Raw genomic sequence first — 22,023 nt, 5'->3', positions numbered from 1 at the left:
GGGGAGGAGTTTACTTCCAGAAAAATTGAGTTGGGGTGTGAGGCCCGCCTCCCAAAACCCTTACCCTACTTATGACCAAAATCTGCGATATTTCCTACCCTATCTATGACCTGACCAAAATTCGAAACCCTATTTATGACCTGACCCTGAAATCAAAACCCTGTTTCAGACCTGCGTTATGATTGGTTCCCTAGTTCAGACCAATGTTAAGTTACAATAAACATAATTTGTTGCTTTTCTTTTCGATAATGATGAAAAAGTGGCTTCTTCTTAAAAACTTACCCATATGAAGGCTAGAATGCAAAAACCATACCCTATTAATGACCAAATCAGCTAAAATCTATACCCTATTTATGACCAAAACGGCTGAAAAACCATACCCTTTGGGGCTGTACATACCTATGTAGCCCATGTAAGGGAGTACTCCACCCCACCCCCACCCCCACTACGGTTAGGCCTGCCGTTCACACTAATCCTTCACGAAAACGGAGCATTTCGAAAACGCTCCTCAAATCGGAGGAATTCGTAAACGCCGGCTTTGCGTTTTCGTTTGGACGGAAAACATTTTGAAAACGGAGGTTTTCGAAAACAATGGCGTCACGATTATCATGACCTATCATGTGATTTCTCTGACCGAGCTTTCCTAACTAATTATCCAAAATAACTGATGATTGTTGCGTTTCAAAATTCCTCCGGCGTAGTAGGCCTTAATTATTATCGAGGTTACCTTTTTCAATTTATCTTTAGATCACTCCCGGTTTGGTAAATCCGACGAGGGTCTAGAAATAATCAATCCTGTCATGCGGAGGACAGCCTGAGCGGCTTAAAATAGGGCCAGTTTCAAGGAGAGAGGGAGGGGAGAGAGAGAGGGCAGTACCCTAGCAAGCGGGTTACCCTAGCAAGCGGGTCATCCTTGCACTCACGCATTTCCTCATTTTTTCTTCGTCGTGTTTACGAGGCTAGGGTTACCCGGGTAGTCGGGTTACCCTATCTGTGTGCTAGGGCTGACCTGCCAGGCGGGTTAACTTTTTTCCTTTTAAACACTCTAGGTACTAGGTATGGTTAACCAAGGGTTAACCCGCCTACCCAGGATAACTTTCTACTTGTTGTAACCGCTCCCGGTAAACATGGTTGAGAAATATTTTCCCATTTGATTGACGTTACCGTGATTGATGCATTAAATGTTTAACAAACATAGCCCACATTCAGTTCAAGCTAAGAACCCTTCTGTTCAAGATCGTAAGACAAGTTAGAGCGAAATTCTCATAGGAAAATCAAGACCCGCGAACGTTGGTAAGCTACAATCTACTGATGTTGATGTTTAGATTGTTACGTAAATTTGTGACTCTAGTGAGAGCTATACTTAGATTTTAACCGCTCTCAAGGCTCTCTATTAGCATGAGCACATGGCATAATCATTGTGATTACTTTCTAAGTTAGAAACGCAACGACATTTAGTGATTTCTTGATGCTATTATTTCAGTTGACCGCTTTGCTTCGATTCGTATGAAAACGCCCTGAGGCCACAAGATCAGGATTAAAGACAATAAAGTAAAGATTTTTCTCCTATACTGGCTTGGTGTTCTAAGGACTTAAGCCTGCGCGTGCAAACAACCCGGGAGAACGAGATTTCAATTCTGACTTGAGAAACCGTTACGCTTGTTTCCAGACCCTTCGAGTGTAATGGCGCATTAAGTTGTCCCGGGCTTCCTGTGAAATTCTGCTTGTAAACCCAAGTTATCTTTTGCCCTCCAGCTAGGTTTAGCCCGCTCCCTAATAGTCGCTTTACGAACAGCTCCATCCTCCACGAAAACATCCACGAAACGCGAGTGAAAAAGAAAAAAAAAGAACTCGCGAAAGAGCAGGGTACCATGTCTAAAAATGAACTGAGAGGTATAACTTTGGGAATGAGGCCTGTACGGGAACAAACTTTCCTATCCTTCATCCGTCTTCGCGTAAGCTATATAAAAGGGGTTTATTAAAAACTGGATCATTAGATAATGTAATTCAAGAGTTTTCATTGGCTTAGTGATCATGGTATATGAGCCATTATAATCCATCAAATATTTTCGCTCGCGCGCGATTGGTCTAAATTAACACGTCACGTGACCGAATATTCCCCAGCTAAAACTGAGGCAGTATCCGAGAATATTTTCCAATTTTCAAAACTGCATGTGTTGCGAAAAATATTTGAAGGATAATAAACACAATAGCCGCCATTTGGCGCAAAAATGTATGCACAGATATTTGTCCTTGGACATTATCTGTTTCTTGAAGCTCACAGTTTTCCTCGAGCTACGCTCTCGGAAAACTGTTCGCTTCTCGGAACAGATAATTTCCGCGGAACAAATATCCGTGCATATATATTTTCGCGCAAAATTGAGGCTACTGTTTATCTATGCCATGCTCTACGAATATGGTGAGCATACGCGTAACTTTTTGGTACTGTCTTATTTTTATTTTACTTTCTATATTGAGGGCGTTTTTGATAAAATAATTATTTCACTTTGCGCTTGTTGGATATGCCGGATGATTATAGCCAACTCTGTGCGCCTCGTTGGCTATCTACTATCTCATATCCAACGGGCGTTCGTGGAATAATTGTTAAATATTTCATAACGAGTAATGCATCAATAAGTCTGATTACCCGAGACGGTCAGGTTATGAAAAAAGATCTTTTACTTTTTTGTTTGTTGAATATGCGATCATACATCTTGAAGTTTTCGACATAATTATATTTTCCATGCAGCATTTTTTTAACTTCAAGGTTTTTGATAATAAGCCTTAATCAAATTTGCACGCATGCTAAAATGAAATAGTAGTACTAAAAAATGATAATACTAAAAAATAATGAACAATCAGTACATTGGTATAAGATAGAGCTGTTTTCAGTTAACCGCGTCGTAGGACCAAACCAAAGTCAATACTCTAGTCAGTTTCTCACAAGTTTACAGACAATCCCGTGAAGCAATCAAAGCAAACACGTGTAGCAGACGTAGAGCGCGGGAAAACTTGTGAGAGCGAGTCACGATTACTGAGACGACTGGTTCAAGGTCTTACTTCTTATTGGATGACAAAGTGACACAAGTTTTTTTTAAGCGAATCGCGCAGAGTGCTAATGCAAAACTGATCGAGCAAACACGAAATACTTCGGACAGTCAAGTGAAAACTGCCCTAATATACCAACACCAGCTGCTACCCAGTGTTAGTATTTTCTTCGTTACGATTTACCAAGTCTTGAGTACGGTTTTGTTTTTTTGGATGAACCCCAGGGGAACAAGCATTTGTCTCCTTTCTTGTCCCCATCCTGGGGCATTCGACCGACTTATTATTCCCACACCGGGGAATTTACCGGGAGCCTGGCCCAGAGGAAGCTAAGACGGGCACTGTTGGAACCATCCTCGGAGACCCAGAGGCGGTTGGTCGGGACGACGCTCACGCAGAACTTAAAACAACTGAGGTGGGCTCCGCTATAAGCCTGGTGGTTTTCTGGAGGTGTCCTCGACACCTTTTGTTTTTGTTATTATTTTTTATTATCATTTATGGTGTGGCAAATTAAAGATGATGATGACGACGACGATGATGATGGTGGCGATGATTAATTCTTGCAATTCAGTCGCAATATGACAACTACTTGATGCTTTAGTGATTCGCTCTAATAAGTTTAAATTCCAGCTCTCCCCTCTGGTACAGTAGTTAGAGATCTGAGAAAGCTGATTTTTTTTTTTTATTACAAAACTTTATTCTGTTTTCATTAATCTGGTGTGATTACAACACTTTGATGTCAGACGCACTGACAAGTCCCGGGAGATTTCTATCAAAAATCACGAAAATTCGATGAAACAAAAAAGGACGCTGCAAAACTATTTTATCTCTTGTTCTGTCTCAGTTATATCACTTGTGTCTACTGTCCCACTTGTACTGGCACTCGAGTCTAGTGACCTAGTCACGTCACTTGTGTCTACTACCCTACTGTTATCACTTGTGTCTACAGTCAAATTCATGTTACTTGTGTCTACTGTCCCACAAGTGTCAACTGGCTCTGATGTCTTACTTGCATCACCTTTGTCTACTGTCCCAATCAGGTCACTTGTGTCTACTGTCTCACTAGAGTCACTTGTGTCTACTGTCGTTCTTGTATCATTTGTGTCAACTGACTTGATCACATCACTTGTGTCCGTTGTCCGGTTGATTTCATCAGTGTCTACTGTACTATTAATATCTTTACTCTTTTGGACACTTAATGCATCTCTCAGAGAGCCATTGTCAGTGTCCTGTGAATTAAAACCTTCTGTCTTCTCTACAGTTGCATTTTCAGGCTCGAAGTAGTCTTCAATGATCTCCACTCTCTCGGTCTTTGCACTGGCGACATCTAATGATGCAGCAGTTCTGTCCTCAGATTGATCATTGTGGGTCCTCAACTCTGAAGTAGTACTACATGTGACGGCAGGTATATCTTCTTGGCTTATGTCTTCTTTAGTATCCTGGTCTGTAGACTGTTGCTCGACTACAAGTTGCTGATCTGAAGTCTGACTTTCATGGTCTAGCTTGTGCTTTTCAGATAATGTACCCATGGAAGAGACATCTTCATTCTCTATGCTTGCACCAAGCTCTTCCTCCAGTCTTTGTATACCAGCTGAAATAGCTGAATTCAAGACAAATGAAACAGGTAAATTGAGGACATGTATAAGATCAGAAAAAAGGTGAGTTTTATTAATGAGACTTTACAAAAAAGGTTAAGTGGATGATGCAACGGAAAGTGCCTGGACTCTTGATTGACTGCAGTCTAGTTTCCAAACGATTTTCTCCCAGGCTTTCACAGTCAATTCAACATGATGATGTAACCAAGACGAATGGCTGGGAAAAGCCTTGCTTTTTCATTTGGAGCAGGTGGACTAAAATACCAGTAGATAGATTTAACATCAGGAAAGTAGGCTATACATAGGGTATTATCCAGGGGTGTGTGGAGTTTCACTGTCTCATCATTGTCATTGTCATCATCATCAACCCTTACCATGCCATGGTATGCATAAGGTCTCATTAGACTCTGTGCATAGAGTACATTGTATTACAAGTTGCTCAGGGTAGAGATGATTTAAGATGGCTAAAATCAGTATGAAGATGTGAGAATATACACAGGGAGGGTGTTGTCTATAGGAGAGGGGAAAGTAGATACACGAAGAATGATTTGTGGGGGTAATGTACAGGGCATTAATTTTCAGGGAGAAGTACTGGGGTTTAAATTGCTCTGTTATATGGTGAATTCAATACCAAAACCAAATGTGTGAATTAAAGCAAGAAAAATCTAAACAAGCTCATTGATGCCCTGTGGGTACCAACACCTACCATGAAATGCAGGTCCATATTGCTTTGCCAGCTTAGCCTTTACAGTTCTTTAAAAAATCCAATAAATGACACAAATCAATAGTTTTCACCTACTTATGAACACAGAATCCAACAAAATAAGCACCTACTGTAACACACGATTATCTTACATACACTTATAATAGGCACACTTGTACATGAATGTAAAGTTAGAAATTCAAGCAGTTAACTGATTTTATGGACTCACCTACATGCACCTCTTGTATTACATACAATAACAAATTACAGTTTTACATGTAAATTATCAGCCCCTTCATTGTAAATAATTTACTTGCTAACAACTACAAAACTGATGAGATATAGTAAAATTATTTTCATTCATACAATAAAAATTGTCACCTTATTCTTCTGAAGACAGAATCCAAATCCTTTTTCATGTCTAACAACATCTTTGTGTGATTTCTTAGTTGTTGATTCAAGTGCAGGAATCGTGCAGCAGACAAGTCATTGAATCTGCCGAATTTTGCATTTGTCTTCTCAAATTTTGTTAGCCTGTCAATCAATCAAACAGTCAATCAATCAACCAATCAATCAGCTAGTCAGTCAGTCGGTTAGTCGGTCGGTCAGTCGGTCAGTTGGTCAGTTGGTCCGTCGGTGCGTTGGTCAGTCAGTCAGTCAGTCAGTCAGTCAGTCAGTCAGTCAGTCAGTCAGTCAGTCAGTCAGTCAGTCAGTTGGTCAGTCGGGCAGTCAGTCGGTCGGTCGGTAAGTTGGTCAGTCGGTCAGTTGATCAGATGGTCAAAGCTGGAATTGACTGATACATATTGCTGAAGAGATCAATATCAACGCAGAAGTCACTTACGTCTCTTTCTGCTTGTCCAGAATAGACTGCACATCTTCTTTGTTTATCATTGTTTCCATTCTCTGGTAAAAGCTTTCAGAAGCCGAGAAATGTTCTCGTTCCTCTGACTTCCTCTCGGTGGCCATGGATTCACTTTCGACATTTGTTCTCAACGATTTCGGCACAGCACCAGAACCTCCCGTTCTTTCTGTGGCTCCAAACGGATTGCTACTCCCTGAAATAGAACTGGATGCCATCACAAGATTATAGACTATCCAGTATTACGAAAATTTGCTGGAACTTGTTCGTCGCCATTTTGTTTCGTTGTTGAGATTTGGCAGAGAACTGGTAACGAGGCCTCGTTTCCGCTCCAAGATTTCTTCCGCTCCCGAAATACTGCTGGTTCATTTTCAAAATGGCGGAAGGCGGGAATCACTTTTTTGTTTCAGTGCGCTTATTTTACGGATCTAATTACCGTACTGCCAATATGCTATTTCATATAATTTTGCGTTGGTATCGTTTTTGAAGTTTCCATTGTTTTGCGAGTCTTAAAATGGATAAAAAAAGAACAAGGTTTTCTCTTTCTCGTAAGCGCAAGAAAAGCAACACAGATGTAGAAGACGCGAACAGAGACGTTTGCCTTTTAGATGAAAGCTCAGAAAAAATAGTTCTTTCCTCGGATGAAATTTCCATTGAATCGAAAGAAAACCGTACGAAGATTCCATTTACAGATAGAAACGTCGAGTCCTCTACGCAACATAACAATGCAAAGAAGAGTATAGCAACATGGTTCAAGAAACCGTGCAGCCCAAAGACTGTTTCCTGTCCAATGTGTGGAAAAGTTGTTATACTTTCCAAGATAAACCAACATTTGGATAACAATTGTAAAAGCTATTTTGGACAGCATAGCCATAGTTCAAGTAAAGCAACATCTACATGTAAAGCAAACAAACTGCCTGGCTCTAATAGTCATAGAGAGTCAGAGGAGAAAGGAACAGTTTCAGTAACTTCTCAAGATAAAACTGCCTCAGCTAAAGGCTTTAAAGTTGATGCCAAACGTCCACAATCAAGGGATGAAAAGTCGACTCTATGGGAAGTTTCTTCTGCATCAGAAACTGCAATAATCCATGACTCTGATATTGCCACTCTGGAGAAAAAGACAGATAAGATAGTCAGAAAGAAAGACAATTGTGACACTTTAAATAATGGTTGTGATGTTGCATGTGGTGGCATTGCTGAGCAAGAGTCTTCAAGTCAATGCTCCTTTGCTAAATGTGTGGCTGAAGCAGAGGAAACATTGACTCAAAACAGTGGCAATTTACAAACAAAACAAATGGATTTACTATCAGATCAGTCAAATTGTCCCACAACAGAAGGACATAACAAAAGCCTGTCTGAAGAAAATTCAGAAGATGTTAATACCCATGAAAACAAAGATTATGAGCCATATTACCTAGCTAATTTCAAGTTAGTTTTAAACAATGTGTTGTCAAATGAGGACGACAGGAAGTTGTTTGATGAGTCAGACAATCATATTATTGATACATTTAATGGAATGTCTCCAGAGGAACAGAAGTTGTATATACGTCTTTTCCAACGTAAACGTGGCTGGTTTAGGTGCAGCAAATTGGAATACCCAAAAATTAGCAGCAATTTAACACCGATTTTAAACTCTCTTGTGGAAAAAGGTAAAGTTAATCTTGGACATCTCTTTTTAGTACTAGAAATATTTAATTTCTACTTGCTAGGCTGTACTTTGTGTACAGGGTTATTGCAAGTGTTACAAGACACACTGTACTGTACATATACATGTACAGTACTGCTCAGAGATTCACGAACCATCCAACGTGTTTTAAACTCGGAGTACAAGGAAAGTTGCAGATTTTTCAAGTTCCTTACAATGCATTTTTGCTGAAAACATTTTCTAGATTGATTGATTGATTGATTCATTATTTTATAACAACCGATTTTCCAAACCAATTTTTGTTTCCCTTGAGGTTTGGAAAATCGGAATTCCACTGTAAAAGAGTGGAACCTGCACCCTTATACAGTGGATTTTTCAATCCTCCAAGGGAAACAAAAATTGGCTTGAAAGGAAAGCGGGGGTAAAATAGCAGTGTTTGACTGACGGGAGCAAAACATCTTTTGGTTTGAGAACAGAAAAATTTGAGGGTTGAGAAATCGATTCAACTATATGTACATATAAGGGTATACATAGATTTGTAAGTTATGTTTGATCAATCATAACTTACTGGTACTTATGCCCTCTTGCTGTGCAGGTTTTTTAGAAGACCAAGGTCAACTCACAGAACTCAGAGAGACGTTAAACCTTATAGCATCTCCAGAGTTGAAACTTTTGGGCAAATCTCTTAACATTTCCTCAAAATCTGCTGGACAGAAAGGAGTGACCAAGGAGGACACAATAGAAATGATAGTAAACCATGCTGAAAACCAGAAGACACTCTTTGGAAGTCTTAAAGGTGTTGTTTTGAAAAAGTAAGGATCTAAGCGTATATTAATATAATTATGTAAACATGTGAGTCTAACTTAGCCAGATGACTTTTTGTTTTCCGACTAGAACTCTGGTTTACCAGAGCATGACGTATTGCATAAGGCCAGTGCATAAGTCTCACTTTTCGTTCTGTATGGGTTGTTACAGTTGCATGTACACCTTGTGTGCTTACTCCCCTTCCCCCCTTCCCACTGCTCTTCCCTTAAAACACACTACCTAAGCGTAGCAATTTGTCAGATTACAGTGATCAGATTAAAGTTTGTTTGTACCAAATTATAAACCTAGGCAGAAGGAATGGCTCCTGCCAAGATAAGTATTGTTATTGGGTCACTCTGCCTCTCTTTACATGTACAAGTATGTACATTAAAATCCATCTTGTTCACTTCTTCACTTAAAAATTTTTACTACTAACAGAGCTAAGCACACCCTTGGATGTTGTGTCAGACTGGCTGCTGATCCCAGGGAAGTGTTTTGCCGACTGCTGTTGTTGTTTACCATGAATGTCATTCCAGATGATGAGGATACCACAAACAATGGACAAGCTCAGCAACTGTAAATATCTTGCTCCTTTTGTCCCAATGATCAGTGACCCCGACCTGTTGAAAACCTCACCAGAGTTGTAATTTACTCCCGTGCATGTACATGATTGTACAAGTTTCTTCTTCACATTTACTATGTAATGGTTTTACGTTAATTACTTCACTAAGTGACTGGCTTAAAAAAAAAGACTTGTGTCACTTTGTTATCCAATCAGAAGTAAAACCAAAACCAATAGACCATGTTGGTATTCTTGGTGTTGGACTGGAACTAGCTTGGAAATGAGGCTGATGCAGGGAGTCTTTTCAAATGCAAATGACATTAATCTCTTTTTAATGATATTCCCTTGCACGAGCCCTCATTTCAAGGTACTGTAGTTCCAGTCCAAAACCGAGAATATGAATATGGCCTTTTGTGACTAAGTCGCACATATTTTCCAGTTTTGACGTGTAAGTTTGACATACGTGTACAGGGTGCATGTATTACTGATGTACACAACACAATGACCAGGATTCTCATCTTTTCTGTTTATATTAGTTGTGCTCTTGAGTATGTAAGACACTTACATGTAACTCTTCACCCAAAGACACAATCTGACTATATTTAAGTTTGTTGTTGTTGTTTGGGGGTTGGGGGTGGAAAGCAAATCTGGGAAAGGGATCTAGACATGTTGAATGTAGAGGTTACCTTTTCAAAGGTTATGTCCATAAAAATAAATTATACATTACCTGTATATTAAATAGGTTGTGGCTTTATGCCTGTATTTTTCGGTAAGAAAATTTTGCAGCTGAAATAAATTTCAAAGTTCAAGGTTACATGTATATTAAAAAAAAGACAAGCCACGAATTGACAGAAAACCATGCCTGTGTCAAATGCTATGACATTGTTTTTTCATCTAAGCTGTACTTCTGATTTTTAGGTCAACACTCTACCTTGCTAACATCGGCAAAGTTGTCTACCCAGCGTACGTGATTGACAGACCCACACCTGTGTTCCATTCTCGTGACAGTCTCATTACATTTGCAGAAGCATACCAGCAAAAGCATGAAATGCTTGTAGCACTAGAAAATAATGATTTTGAGCAAGCATACAGCTATTATCCTGAAGCATCAAAGAAATTCAGTGACATTCTTGCAAAACTGAAAGACAATTCAGAAATCTCAGCTGTGCTCCTCCCAGAACACTTGCGATGCTTCAGTGCGGAGTGGGCCGTCACTAAGATGTTTTATTATGGAGTTGAAGTCTTACAGAAGTGGCGGCGATATGATGAGGCTGTCAATCAACTGCAAACTTTGCTTGAGCAAGATGTGTTTTGTTTTGATTCACGTGGACGCTGGTATGACAGACTAGCGCTGAATTTGCATCAGCATTTAAAACAACCTGAAAAGGTACATGTTTTACTATCACTTGCTTACCAACTATTAATGACGTATTTTGATTTAAATGATTGTGTCCCCCTTAACCAGGCTGTCAGTTGTTCTCACTGTAAGAGATGCATGGTTGGAGAACTTTGCTTTTGAGATGCTACATGTAAAGATTATTATTTTATGTGAGATACTAACGTTCATGCAGGCTGTTATCCAGATTGGTTTTATGCAATAATGTACTTGAAATACTTTCAAATTAAGTTAGCACTGGGAGAAATTCCTGTTATGGAAATTTTCTCGAGTTATCTTGATCTTGGCATACAGTACTGCTCAGAACTACTGTAGTAAACTTTCTTATAATATTATTCTGCAGCTCCACAGGTAACCCATTATTAGAAAAGATGAGCCAACTCCTGTGCTGTGATTGATTGTCCATGCAGGCATTACCCACTGTTTCGCACATGAGATTGGTGATCTTTATCCTGTAATACCTGTAAAATCCTTTATTGACCAAGCTTGATGGTCGATATGGCTACATATCAGCCACTACATGTATCATCCATATTGAACTCAGGCTTGGTCAATAACTCATATATTTAATAAATACTTATTTACTGTTGACACTTTCTGATATTTTCTCTCTGTTAAAGGCTATGGTGGTTATCAGACAGGGTTTATCAGATCCACATGTTCGATTTGGGCGTCGGCTTGCACTGATACAGAGAGCTAGGCGTATCCTCTCTTCACCTCTGTTTCAAAAAGGAAAGAAGAAAAAGTGTGAAGAGTTTGCAGACCTTGATTTAGAGGAACCAAACCCGTCCAAAAGTGTAAGCATCACTCCAGTTTAATCTATGATAACTCAACACTCAGCAGTCAAATAATTGGATAATTAAATAATTATATTAACAGTATAGTTACCAATTTTAATTTGCTGGTTGCAAGTTTGAAGTACATGTACAAAAGGTGTTTTGCATTACGCCAGCTGACCAGGAATGACTCTTATCATTTTTATTCCTTTTCTGAATTCCCTACATAAGTGAAAAGAAGGTTGGCAATGAACCGGTTTGTCAAAATGGAACAGCAACCTGCAGTTGGACCGGTCTGACCAGTCAAAGTGGACTACCTTCAGAGGTGATCCAGAATATTCCGGTTGGAAGGAACCAAAACGGACCTTTCCGTTTGACTTCCAAGCAAAATTTCTGGAATCTTTGGCATAATAGAAAGCACCCAAACATTCAGCATTGTTCTAAACAATGCTTTTGGACATTGTTTTGTTGTTCTGACTTCTCTTTTAGCTTATTTTAAAACAAAAAAACCTATGTATTCTAGAATGGAGCATTTGATGGACAACTTTCCTTTGTTATCTTGCTTTTTTGCCAATCCTAATGATTACAGATCACCATCTCCGGGACAAGATGCGCTGAGCTTGGTGTCTTCATTGCCCCTGAGATTGACCAAAGTGGCCAAGTCATTGATGGTACAAAAACATTCTGTGCAGTGGAGGAATATACCTTGTCATATTACCGGCAGCAGGGATTTGATCAGGGAATCCATGGTGAAGGATCAACATACTCCTTACTCTACTGCCTGTTCATGTGGGATATTATTTTTGCAAGTGGCATTCCTGATGTTTTTAGATGTCCTTTCCAGGTATTTGAGAACAGTTTACCTGTAACTGTATTTTGTTCAGAAAGAATTTAAAGCACAGCCTGAGGAGTCTTAATCAAAATACACTTTATATAAGAAGGGTTTTCATTGGATTTAATAGAAACTACATGTAGAATTTATAAACAGAAGAGTGCAGAACTCAAATTTGTACAGCTACTTGTACCTGTAATTCAAAGATCACACAACTTGCTCACCACACAATTTTTGAAAACATTGTTACATTTACTTGTATTATTCAGGGCTGTCATTTCATTTTTCTGTAATGCTATGGGTGAAATTGCCTGTTGTTGATAGAATTTACCCACAAAGTAACAAGTTTGCTACGGGTGTGGAGAACAAGGCTACAGGTGACGGCCCCTGTTATTGACAGAACTACCGAACTGTAATATTTTATTACAGGTAGAATTCGAAAATGGGCCTGACATAGAGAATAACCACATCCCAACAATTACACTTCCTTTTGTTAATTTGCTGAACAGATTTGTTAAATGATAAATGCCTCCTATCCAACTTGCATAATTTATTTTGGACCTATATATTTTTTATATATCCTTACTATCTTCGCTCAATCAGACTTGAACCCATTGAAGATTAAAATTCTTAAAATTGTTTGTCATTCTCGTGAAAGCCAGTGTAAACCTGTTTACGTGAACTAACACATGAATGACTGGAAAGAGCATCACTATTACCTAGAGTGCTTTTGTTAAGTCAATCTATAATTAATTACAAAACTTTTTGTACTTCCTGGCATTGTCTTCTGTACTTGATGATTTTCTGTATTCTCACGACCATTCTGTTTGAAATTGTATTGGTACGTGTACTGTGTTGAGAAACTTGAAGTTGCTCACTCAATTTTTTGCTCTCAGACTGCACCTTTAGACATATGTTTTGACTCATTTTACACCAGCCGCAAGGAAATGATTGTCAAGAGGTTGGAAGAGATCACAGCAGCACCAGTCAAGGTAGATGGATGCTACTCTCTTCATTGTTTAATTATTGCTAGTTACTCAAATATGTGGTACTAACTATAGTTGTTACTTAATTGTCCTTCTTTCAGAAACTTCAGGAAATGCTCATCAAGACATGGGATGATCATGAAAGCGAGCTTTGTGCAGGCCTCAACTGGGATCGGTTCACAAATGTAGAACAAGCGAAGGTGTGGAGCAGTCTTTATCTTGTGGTATTCTTGCCTTCTATCAAGAGCCTTTGGGAGATGTGATGACTAAATACCTAGAGTGCTGAACTCAGGATCAAATGGTCAGGTCTGGGTTCTAGCCCTGGCAGGTTCATTGTGTTGTGTTCTTGGGCAAGATGCTTTACTCTCACAGTGCCTCTCTCCAACGGGTGTATACATGGGTACTGGTGAGAATTTAATGCTGGGGGTAACCCTGTAACGGACTAGCATGCCATCTAGAGGGGAGTAGAAATACTCTGTCACTGTATGCTATGGAAAGCGGATACTATAAGCGCCTGCCTAATGGGGCCACTTGAATTGGCTCCAATGGTTCAAACACTAAAAACCTATATGTACCTCACATGACTTGTGTAATAAAATTGTTGTAGTTTCAGGGGTTTTATTAACGTTTTCAGCAGGAGGGTAACTGGTTTTCACAGCCGGGCAAAATGTTTTGAACTGAACTTCTTTATAAGTGAGAGAAACTTTCCCGTAGATGGTCAAACCAGGCAGCCATAATCATTCTCACAGCCGGTCAGTTTGCCTGGTGCCCAGCCCTTAATAAAACCCCTGTTGTTGTAAAGCACTTTCAGGTTCAATTGATTTCAAACTATGGTTTGATCTGCTTTTTTCCTTGTCTTAGGATTATGCTAACAAATCTGTATTGCGATGACTGCAGGGATAATACACTTCAATCGCTTCAGCTCATGTGCATCTTTGTAATACTGAAGCAATTTTTCTCTTTCTCTAGCAACTGGTGGCTTGTCTGGGTGGCCAGGTGTTATCAGGCATATTTACTCGGTTCGCTCAAGGTTATCGCTATCATCGATCTGGTTTGCCTGACCTAGTGGTGTGGAATTCGGCTTCTTTGGATTACATGGTAAGATACAGGTACATGTATTGTGACGAGATTGTGATGAATCAGATTTACCACAAACAGAAAAACCATCAGTGTTAGAAGAAAAAATTATATATTTAGAACGACACTGGTTGACATGGGACCGGGCGAGGATTCCTCTACCGTGAAGGCGTGGAATACTTTGTCTTTGAGAGGTTTTGGTATTAAGAAGTAATTATTGGAATTTTAGCTTTGGAATTTCTCCTTTGCCAAAGTGCCAAGCATCCCCACCTTGTAGAGAACTTGGTTCCTAAATAAAGGTATTGGTTTCTTAAGGTCTGCTTCACAAACTTGCTTCGACTGATACATGTAATTCATGTAGCTTAGTTGGTTGTTGAATGGAAAGGAATAACTGGAAAACAATACAAAAATTTCAAAACTTACGGAACATTCCGCTGTAAAGCGCATTAATTCTCCATCACGGGTCCTGAACTAAGCGTAGTGTTTTTTTTGTAATTGTACCGTCAGATTGCTGAGGTCAAGGGACCTGGAGACAAGCTCTCTACTAAGCAACAAATCTGGCTTGATGTGTTGGCATCACTTGGAGCGAATGTTGAAGTCTGTTATGTGACTGGTAAGGCATACAAATACTATCATTCTCCTATTAAGTGTAACTTTTAGCGCTGCCTTTCAGTCTCAAAGGAGAGTACATTACTTGCAAAAAATTTCGTACGTTAAAATTTCGGACGGGTAATTTTCGGACGCTTTTTATCTCACTTCAGACAAATGTCGGACACTTTGCCGAAACATAGCTAACGTAAATTTACACCTACAAAACACGTTTTGGACTGGAACAACATCTGTGAAAATGATCATGATAGTTTTTCTGCTCCCTCAAGGTTTTACAGATACACCGACGAGAAAATAAGGAAAATTCTATCAAGCCCATTACATATCTCGAGCAGTGTCTCGACTAGAGTTCACTCCATAAAGGAAACTTAGAGCTTTGGAGCTACTTCAAAGATTTATACTGTACTGTAAATATTTCGGACGCTTAAAAATTTCGGACGGTTTTATTTTCGGACACTTTTTTGTCCGAAAATTTTTGAAAGTAATGTAGTAACTACATGTAATTTCTCGTTAGTTGCTCGTACAAAGTGAGGCGTGAATGTGATGAGAATAATTAAACTCGTCAGTAAAGGGAATGGACCTAATGATTGATTGGAAACTGTTTCATCATTTCCAAGATATGAAAGGGACTATTTCGCTATTCAAGGCAGCCTGTATGAAATCGGAGTAAAATTCTTTATTGACCCTAAATATATGTTGTGTCCACTTAGCTTGCGATTTCATTTCGGATTGGCGTTTACTTTGAGCAAGACGGTGCGATTTGTTACACCCTTTCACCTTTTAGCTGCCCAACGTAATGCTTTCTTCGACTTTTTAGAGGCAGCGCGCGCAGAAACCACGCTGAACCATTCGATTGTTTTGTTTTAATTATTTTTTCGTCTCGCTTCGTTTGCTCGGACACTTACATACTTTGGCAAGTCTATTTGTCCGTTTGTTCTCCGAACGCCAGTTTGTACACAATTAATCAAAACTATAACAAAATTCTCGAACGTGATTGGCTATCAGCAGCCCGATTTGAGCATTAATTGGACAGTAAGCGTCATTTTGCGCGCGCTGTTGCGGTGCACTTTGTTGAGTAAACTGCTGTGTTTTTCAACATTCATAACGACGTTTAATCGTTCAGCGCTCAATCGATGGTTTGTTCAACTCTCGAATTTTGTCATAGTTTTGATTAATTGGTAACAGGACATCGTGTCGTCCAATTCAGTCTGTAATCATACTCGTGATTAACAAATCGGACTCCCGCTTCGCGGTCGCCCGATCTTGTTAATCACTCGTATGATTACAGACCGAATTGGACTCCACTCAGTCCTATTACCATCATTAATTCATAACTGAACACTAATGATTAGTGCCAACCTGTTTGGCCAGGATATAGGACGACAGTGGTACTATTTCGGTATTGCTTACTCTAGTAAAACTAGTCTTATATCCAGGGAAAAGGGTTCCACTTGTTACTGTGATCAACAGGGAAGAAAAGATACCCACTCCGACTGAGTATATCTGTTTTCTTTTTCAGCTGTAGGTGCCAAGCGCCTGAAAGTTTCAAAGTAAAATACAGTCGACGAAGAAACTATTACCCAGTCTGCAATGGTAATAAAGGAGTTACTTAAACATTCCTACCATTATTGTCAAGTGGTGTTATGAAATTTCCATTCTCAGCGCTAAATGTTATAGCGATTTCTTGCATCTCCTCGTTGTTTTATGTTTGTCTGTTTGTCTGTTTGTTTGTTTGTTTGTTTGTTTGTTTGCTTCTTGTAAGACTTGATATTTTCATCGGTGTACATAGACAATTTAATTTGTATTTTGAGAATACTGCATATAATTTACATATTTAAATACTTCATTTTTATATCATTTTCAATAGTGAGCCTGAGATTTCTTTGAAGTGATAAATATGAGGTTATCCTCGAAAAGCCGTAACGAGTTTGTGAAGCTTTACAAATTCTTTGTAGTGACTGATTCTGTGGCTGCAACACAACGTAAGTTGCACCCATAGATAATGAGCAAAGAGGTAAACCTTTTTGGATACAATGAGACATTCTGTTGATTATGTAACGCACCATTCTGTTAAATGTCCTCCCAAAAATGTCAGCTCGCGTAATGAAGAAACAAGTTTGCCGTCATTGCAATGCTCGCCTAATTGACATAGCCTACTGTCCGAAGGTTTCGATATCTGCACCCATGCACAGGTTTTAGTCTGTGTGGAGTGCGGAAACTAAACGGTTTCGTCCCGATGGCATATAATTATGAACGATTACTTCGTATAAGCTTTCTCAAAACGGTCAGGGATCCTCACGAACAGAGCGCGCGCGCGCTTTTACGCAGTCATGGCAACCGTGTAGTGAAATCAATTGTGACGTTGCTTTCGCTTAAAATGAAAGAGTTCATGTGATAGTGAAGCTGTTACGATGGCTGAAGAGTGTCAAACTCCAGCCGTACTCCCAGTTTCGTGCTCTTTAACCTCTATTTCGTTGGGGGATGATCTTCCAATGTGCCGAATATGTCACAACACTGGCGGAGAACAAAACGAATCTTTACATAGAGTGTGCTGGTGTAAAGGAACCATGGGGGAGGTACACAAGTCGTGTTTAGAGACGTGGTTAAGTGCTGTGTACACCGACAGATGCCCGATCTGCAATTACCACTTCCGCACGAAAAGAATTTTCAAACCGATAAGACAGGTAATCTGCACTGAATTTAAGCGTGATACTTGTTTAACAGTGTACTACGCTTATATTTAACTAACAAACTAACGCGCTGTTTAACGCGCCATTCACAAAAGTCAGCTAGTGTCCAGACGGGCTATTATTTTAACGCGCGGTTGAAAAAAAGGTTTAAATTGCAAAGCTACTTTCAAACAAACGTTCACGCCGAATTTCAAATTAAAAACATCCCAGCAAGCACCTTATAATCAGGAAGATCTGATGCAATGCTTTTAAATATGATTCAGTGATAAGTAAGTTGCATTATTCAATGGCATGCCTTTAGCCTAACGTTAGCCTGTTTTGAGAGGTCGAAAATATCAACTATGTATTTTGCTTGCTGCTGCAGGGAAGTTCCTTTGTTTCAAAGGGTTTGCATTCTTTCAGCGATTTCCGACTTCCCACACCATGTGCTCGCCCTCTACTTTTTTCAACGTCTCCCACATCAAATGCGACCTCAATCTTTTCTCCTAAAGGCGAAATTTGTCTGAACTTTCTCCAGCAATTTTCACCGAATTGTTGCGACGTCAGATTGTTATGCAAACATGAATGAAGAAAAAAAAATTAAATAAAAAAAATATAATAAAAAATCGACCTCGAAGGCCTTGAAGAAAACCGCACAGGATCTAGACAAATTGCGCCAATATTTTTATAGATAGTGCCTAGTTCTCCAACGGATAATGTTGGCCGGGAATGAGAATGCGCGAAGAGCAGCTTGGGTTGTCCACGTGAACAAGGTTCGCTTTAAAGTATTGATCCTTCTAGGCCGGGTTGTTTAAAGCCCGATTAAGCTAACCCAGAATTAGCGAGGATTTTGATTTCAGTTTTGTAACTTCGCGATTGGGGTTTCTGTTGTATATGGCTGGTTTGCACCGTCACGCAATCAAAAATTAAAATCGTAACCATTCAATCAATTAAGTCAAAAATCTGGGACATGATAGATGATTGATATGTAAACAACATCACCGACCAAGAGTTAGGTCTGTGCGGCTTTTCATTCGCGCGTTATCTGGAGAAGTGTTTCACCCAAATTAATAGAGCTTTGTATGGTAACGCCATGTTGGTGCCCTTCCGAGGGCGCTCACTCATGAAATCTTGTTTTTGCCAGTCTAACATAAAATTCATATCGTTTCGTCACCGTGTAATATCGTCTGTGTATATTTTATTTCAGTGGCAATGTCCTCCGATGCCTGCAAACGACATTGCTATGTTGGTGTTTACAGTGGTATTTTTTGGAATGTTTTTCGTTCAACTTACTGGCATGGCCATCTTAGTCAGTTACTACGAACAACAGCCCGCTTGCCACACAACAGCGAGTATGGGAATTGCTGGCATTGGTACAGGACTCCCATTTTTCTTGGCATTTTCTATAGGATTGACAATGAATATCTACTTCTCACGTTACTGGGCTCACTGGCGAAGAACGAACAAACACGTGATTGTATATTTGGACAGCATCGAGGAAGTAGTGGTTGCTTAAACGTTTGAGTGAATGGTCGTAATTGTAACTATTCAATAAACACATTTTCATATTTGTTTGATCTTACATAATTGCAAATTTGTGTGACGCGTGTTTTCGTTTGTTTGTCTGGTTGTCTGTCTGTCTGTCTGTTTGTTTGTTTATTTTTTTTGCCAGTAACAGGTTTATCGTAGCTAACGCTTATGTCAAATATTTCCAAGAGAAATATCAGGAGATGCGAAAAACAAAAAACAAAAAAAAAACACGAAAAAACAAAAGTGGATTGTTCAGAACGACAGCAGACGCAGACGGTGTTTCGGAAAGAAGAGAAAGAAAAGAAGAGAAATGAAAGAAAAAATGCTGTTGTGCTGCATAGGCTAGGGGTTGAAACATTATATGCTTCTAAACTCACTCCACTAACGGCCGCCTCTCTATAACGGCCACCCTCTCTACGATACGATACGATACGATACGATACGATACGATACGATACGATACGATACGATACGATACGATACGATACGATACGATACGATACGATACGATACGATACGATACTTAATTTAACGTGGAGTTACGCTTAGCTAATCAGCTGGGTTACAGGTAATCCACGGTCCTAGTATATTCTAAAGCGGCCACTTTTTTATGTCTGGAGGACAGTCCATACATTCACTCTTATTTTAACCTCTCTACAACGGCCACCTCTGCACAGCGGCAACGGCCATTAAAACGCGTCCCTACTGCCAAACCGGCTATCGACAACGGCCTGTGAATCAACGACTGCCGAACGGTGTATACAAAAATACATCTATTATTGTTAGAGGTCACGAAACTTGATCCGTTCCACGCGTCGTTGGTCTCTGTCTCTGTCTGGTTCCACCCCCTCCCCCTTCCGGCTCGACCTTTGCCCACTTCTCCCCATTTTTTGCTAACCCCAGGCGGGCTCCTTCGCTCGCTTGTCTCCACGAAAACGAAAGGAAACGGCTGCTACGCAGACTATTTGGAAAGGGGTTCCATCAAAAGTTGTCGTTTTGAATGGATATCCGATGAGATTGAGGTCGAGACGTGGATAAACTGTTCACACCTTCCCTAGCCTGCGAACAGGCTCCTGGCGAGGACGGAAAAAAATTCCGGCGAGCGCGAAACAATTCGGAGAGCAAAGCGATCGGGGCGGGGACCGGGAGCCTGTTCGCAGGCTACAGCCTCTCTATTTACGCACGCGAAAGAAAAAGCAAGCGCAGCGAGCGCGAAGCACTCGAGGATATGAGTGGTTCCCCGCCCCCCACCCAGTCAAGTCTTCCGTTTTGCGCTGGCGTCCAGTTCTCTCGCGATTCTATCCGCGCGTTCAACGATCGAATGTGAACAGCCTAAGACGACGAAATGTTGAGACGGATTGTTTATAAAACTCTTGTGAGGGTGCTTCAATTTAATTAAGGCAGTCTGCTTCATTAGTGCTAACTTTTCTAGGATACTGGCAAATGAATGATAACAAGCTGTGAATGCGTCGCGGTAATGTTCGACCGTAATTAAGAGGACAAAACAAAACGGCGTGGATTGCGTAAATTATTTTCCGTGAAGCGACGCCGCGGCGCCGGTAAAAAAGCAAACATGAATGAATAAGACGATAAAATGCGTAGAGAAAAATGGCAAATAGAAAATATGTGAGCTTAGTTGTGAATGCAAGGATAAAATTTTGTATTGTCATATTTCGCGCTAAAATTAAGGAGTAATTTGTCACCCATGATATTACATATACAATGAATGAGTTGCCAGTAATCGGATACCCGTGTTTGCGCGAAGAACTCTGGGATCGTTAGGGGGCAAACATTGCTAGTAGCTAGAAGGAAATGTATGGCGAAAACTTGTTTCGAGGTACAAGAAAACGATTTTTGAGAGAGATCAATGCTTTTTCGCCGTCGTTTTTATCGCGAATGGATTTGGGCAATGTTGATATGTCGAATATGTAAGTTTTTCTTTGAATAACCGTGAAGTATGTGACAAAATCTACCGATAAACTCTATTGCTTGCGTGAGGTTTATTGTGAAATTTACATCGCGTAATAGTCTGAAAATATTACAAAATTAATTAGGTATAAATCGAGAGGAAATAACCCAGTAAAGCCTTTTAAGTTGTGTACAGGCTACTTTTGGCTTATTTGAAAGCTCAGTCATATAAATAATGCTGGAAATAAGCCGGGTGGCGATCATTGTACTGTCTGGGGTTGATTTAATGACAAATGAGTCCGCGCGACTCATGCTGTGTGGCTACTGTGTTGCTCAAAGCCTTTGTTTTGCTTTTTCAAGCACGTATTTCAGTGATTTTCCTTTTCTATAACAGATGAAGGGTGGCTCCTTGAATATATCTCTGAGTATTTGTATTTAAAAGTGCCATTTGTGCGTGATTATGCTTTCCAAATTTGGTAGTGACGGTTGAGTGAAATTGCCCGACACAAAGGGTAGTAGTTCCTTCTGCAATTTTCGATTTCTGTTTTAGAGCTTCTTTTCTGTCTTTATATTTAACTTCTCGGAGGGTCTTTTCTACCATTTGCTCGGGGTAGCCTCTCGAGATCAGGCGTGTATTGAAATTTTCAATATTCTCTTCAATGTATTTCACAATAAACCTCACGCAAGCAAAAGGGAGTTTATCGGTAAATTTTATCACTTATTTCTCCGTTATTCCCACAAAAACTTACATTTTCCATGTATCAACATTGCTAAAATCCATTCGCGATAAAACAACGGCGGAAAAGCGTTGATCTCTCCCCAAAACCATGTTTTTGGGCGTCGAATCAACTTTTCGCCATACATTTCCTTCTAGCGACTTGCAATGTTTGCCCCCCTGACGATCCCAGAGTTCTTTGCGCAAACACGGGTATCCGATTACTGGCAAAACTTAGAGTGGAAAATTGTCAGTCATATTGCGAACTTACTAACCTGGCTTATCGCTCTCAACTGAAAAAAAAAAAAACCT

General features: G+C 39.9%; 2 protein-coding genes across 4 annotated transcripts; one reads left to right on the top strand and one right to left on the bottom strand.

Annotated features, from left to right (window-relative positions):
* Positions 1-2,013: 2,013 nt before the first annotated feature.
* Positions 2,014-6,494, bottom strand: LOC145462427 (uncharacterized). The gene is made up of 4 exons (XM_081445960.1): positions 6,185-6,494; positions 5,725-5,877; positions 5,347-5,393; positions 2,014-4,645 (listed from the first exon to the last, which is right to left on the bottom strand). The coding sequence occupies exons 1-4, from the start codon at positions 6,418-6,420 to the stop codon at positions 3,864-3,866; spliced, it is 1,218 nt and encodes a 405-aa protein (XP_081302086.1). The 5' UTR covers positions 6,421-6,494; the 3' UTR covers positions 2,014-3,863.
* Positions 6,495-6,591: 97 nt separating this feature from the next.
* LOC145462411 (fanconi-associated nuclease 1-like) lies at positions 6,592-18,911 on the top strand. 3 transcript variants are annotated; one of them, XM_081445938.1, is made up of 12 exons: positions 6,600-7,851; positions 8,443-8,659; positions 9,090-9,227; positions 10,132-10,600; positions 11,230-11,406; positions 11,975-12,229; positions 13,114-13,209; positions 13,305-13,403; positions 14,173-14,301; positions 14,788-14,893; positions 16,409-16,482; positions 18,766-18,911. In XM_081445938.1, exons 1-11 carry the CDS (start codon positions 6,717-6,719, stop codon positions 16,441-16,443), a joined length of 2,856 nt encoding a protein of 951 aa, XP_081302064.1. In that variant the 5' UTR covers positions 6,600-6,716; the 3' UTR covers positions 16,444-16,482; positions 18,766-18,911. The 3 variants fall into 3 exon arrangements, 2 of the variants coding, with proteins under 2 accessions (XP_081302073.1, XP_081302064.1); XR_014041192.1 differs by lacking the exons at positions 14,173-14,301; positions 14,788-14,893; positions 16,409-16,482; positions 18,766-18,911 and having other exon boundaries at positions 6,593-7,851; positions 11,230-11,404; positions 11,875-12,229; positions 13,305-13,390; XM_081445947.1 differs by lacking the exons at positions 13,305-13,403; positions 14,173-14,301; positions 14,788-14,893; positions 16,409-16,482; positions 18,766-18,911 and having other exon boundaries at positions 6,592-7,851; positions 11,230-11,404; positions 11,875-13,169.
* The last annotated feature ends 3,112 nt before the right edge of the window (positions 18,912-22,023 follow it).

The sequence above is a fragment of the Orbicella franksi genome, chromosome 1, assembly GCF_964199315.1.
Source record: "Orbicella franksi chromosome 1, jaOrbFran1.1, whole genome shotgun sequence".
Lineage (NCBI taxonomy): Eukaryota > Metazoa > Cnidaria > Anthozoa > Scleractinia > Merulinidae > Orbicella > Orbicella franksi.
Note: the sequence above shows the minus strand (reverse complement) of the source record. Positions and strands in the feature narration are given on the sequence as shown.

Excerpts from the sequence above, each read along its gene's own strand:
- LOC145462411 (XM_081445938.1), top strand. The coding sequence starts at position 6,717 with ATGGATAAAAAAAGAACAAGGTTTTCTCTTTCTCGTAAGCGCAAGAAA. Across the intron at positions 10,601-11,229 it reads ATTTAAAACAACCTGAAAAG|GCTATGGTGGTTATCAGACA; the intron begins GTACATGTTTTA and ends TCTCTGTTAAAG. Across the intron at positions 13,404-14,172 it reads CAAATGTAGAACAAGCGAAG|CAACTGGTGGCTTGTCTGGG; the intron begins GTGTGGAGCAGT and ends CTCTTTCTCTAG.
- LOC145462427 (XM_081445960.1), bottom strand. The coding sequence starts at position 6,420 with ATGGCATCCAGTTCTATTTCAGGGAGTAGCAATCCGTTTGGAGCCACA. Across the intron at positions 5,394-5,724 it reads TCTGTCTTCAGAAGAATAAG|AACTGTAAAGGCTAAGCTGG; the intron begins GTGACAATTTTT and ends GATTTTTTAAAG. Across the intron at positions 4,646-5,346 it reads ATATGGACCTGCATTTCATG|CTATTTCAGCTGGTATACAA; the intron begins GTAGGTGTTGGT and ends TCTTGAATTCAG.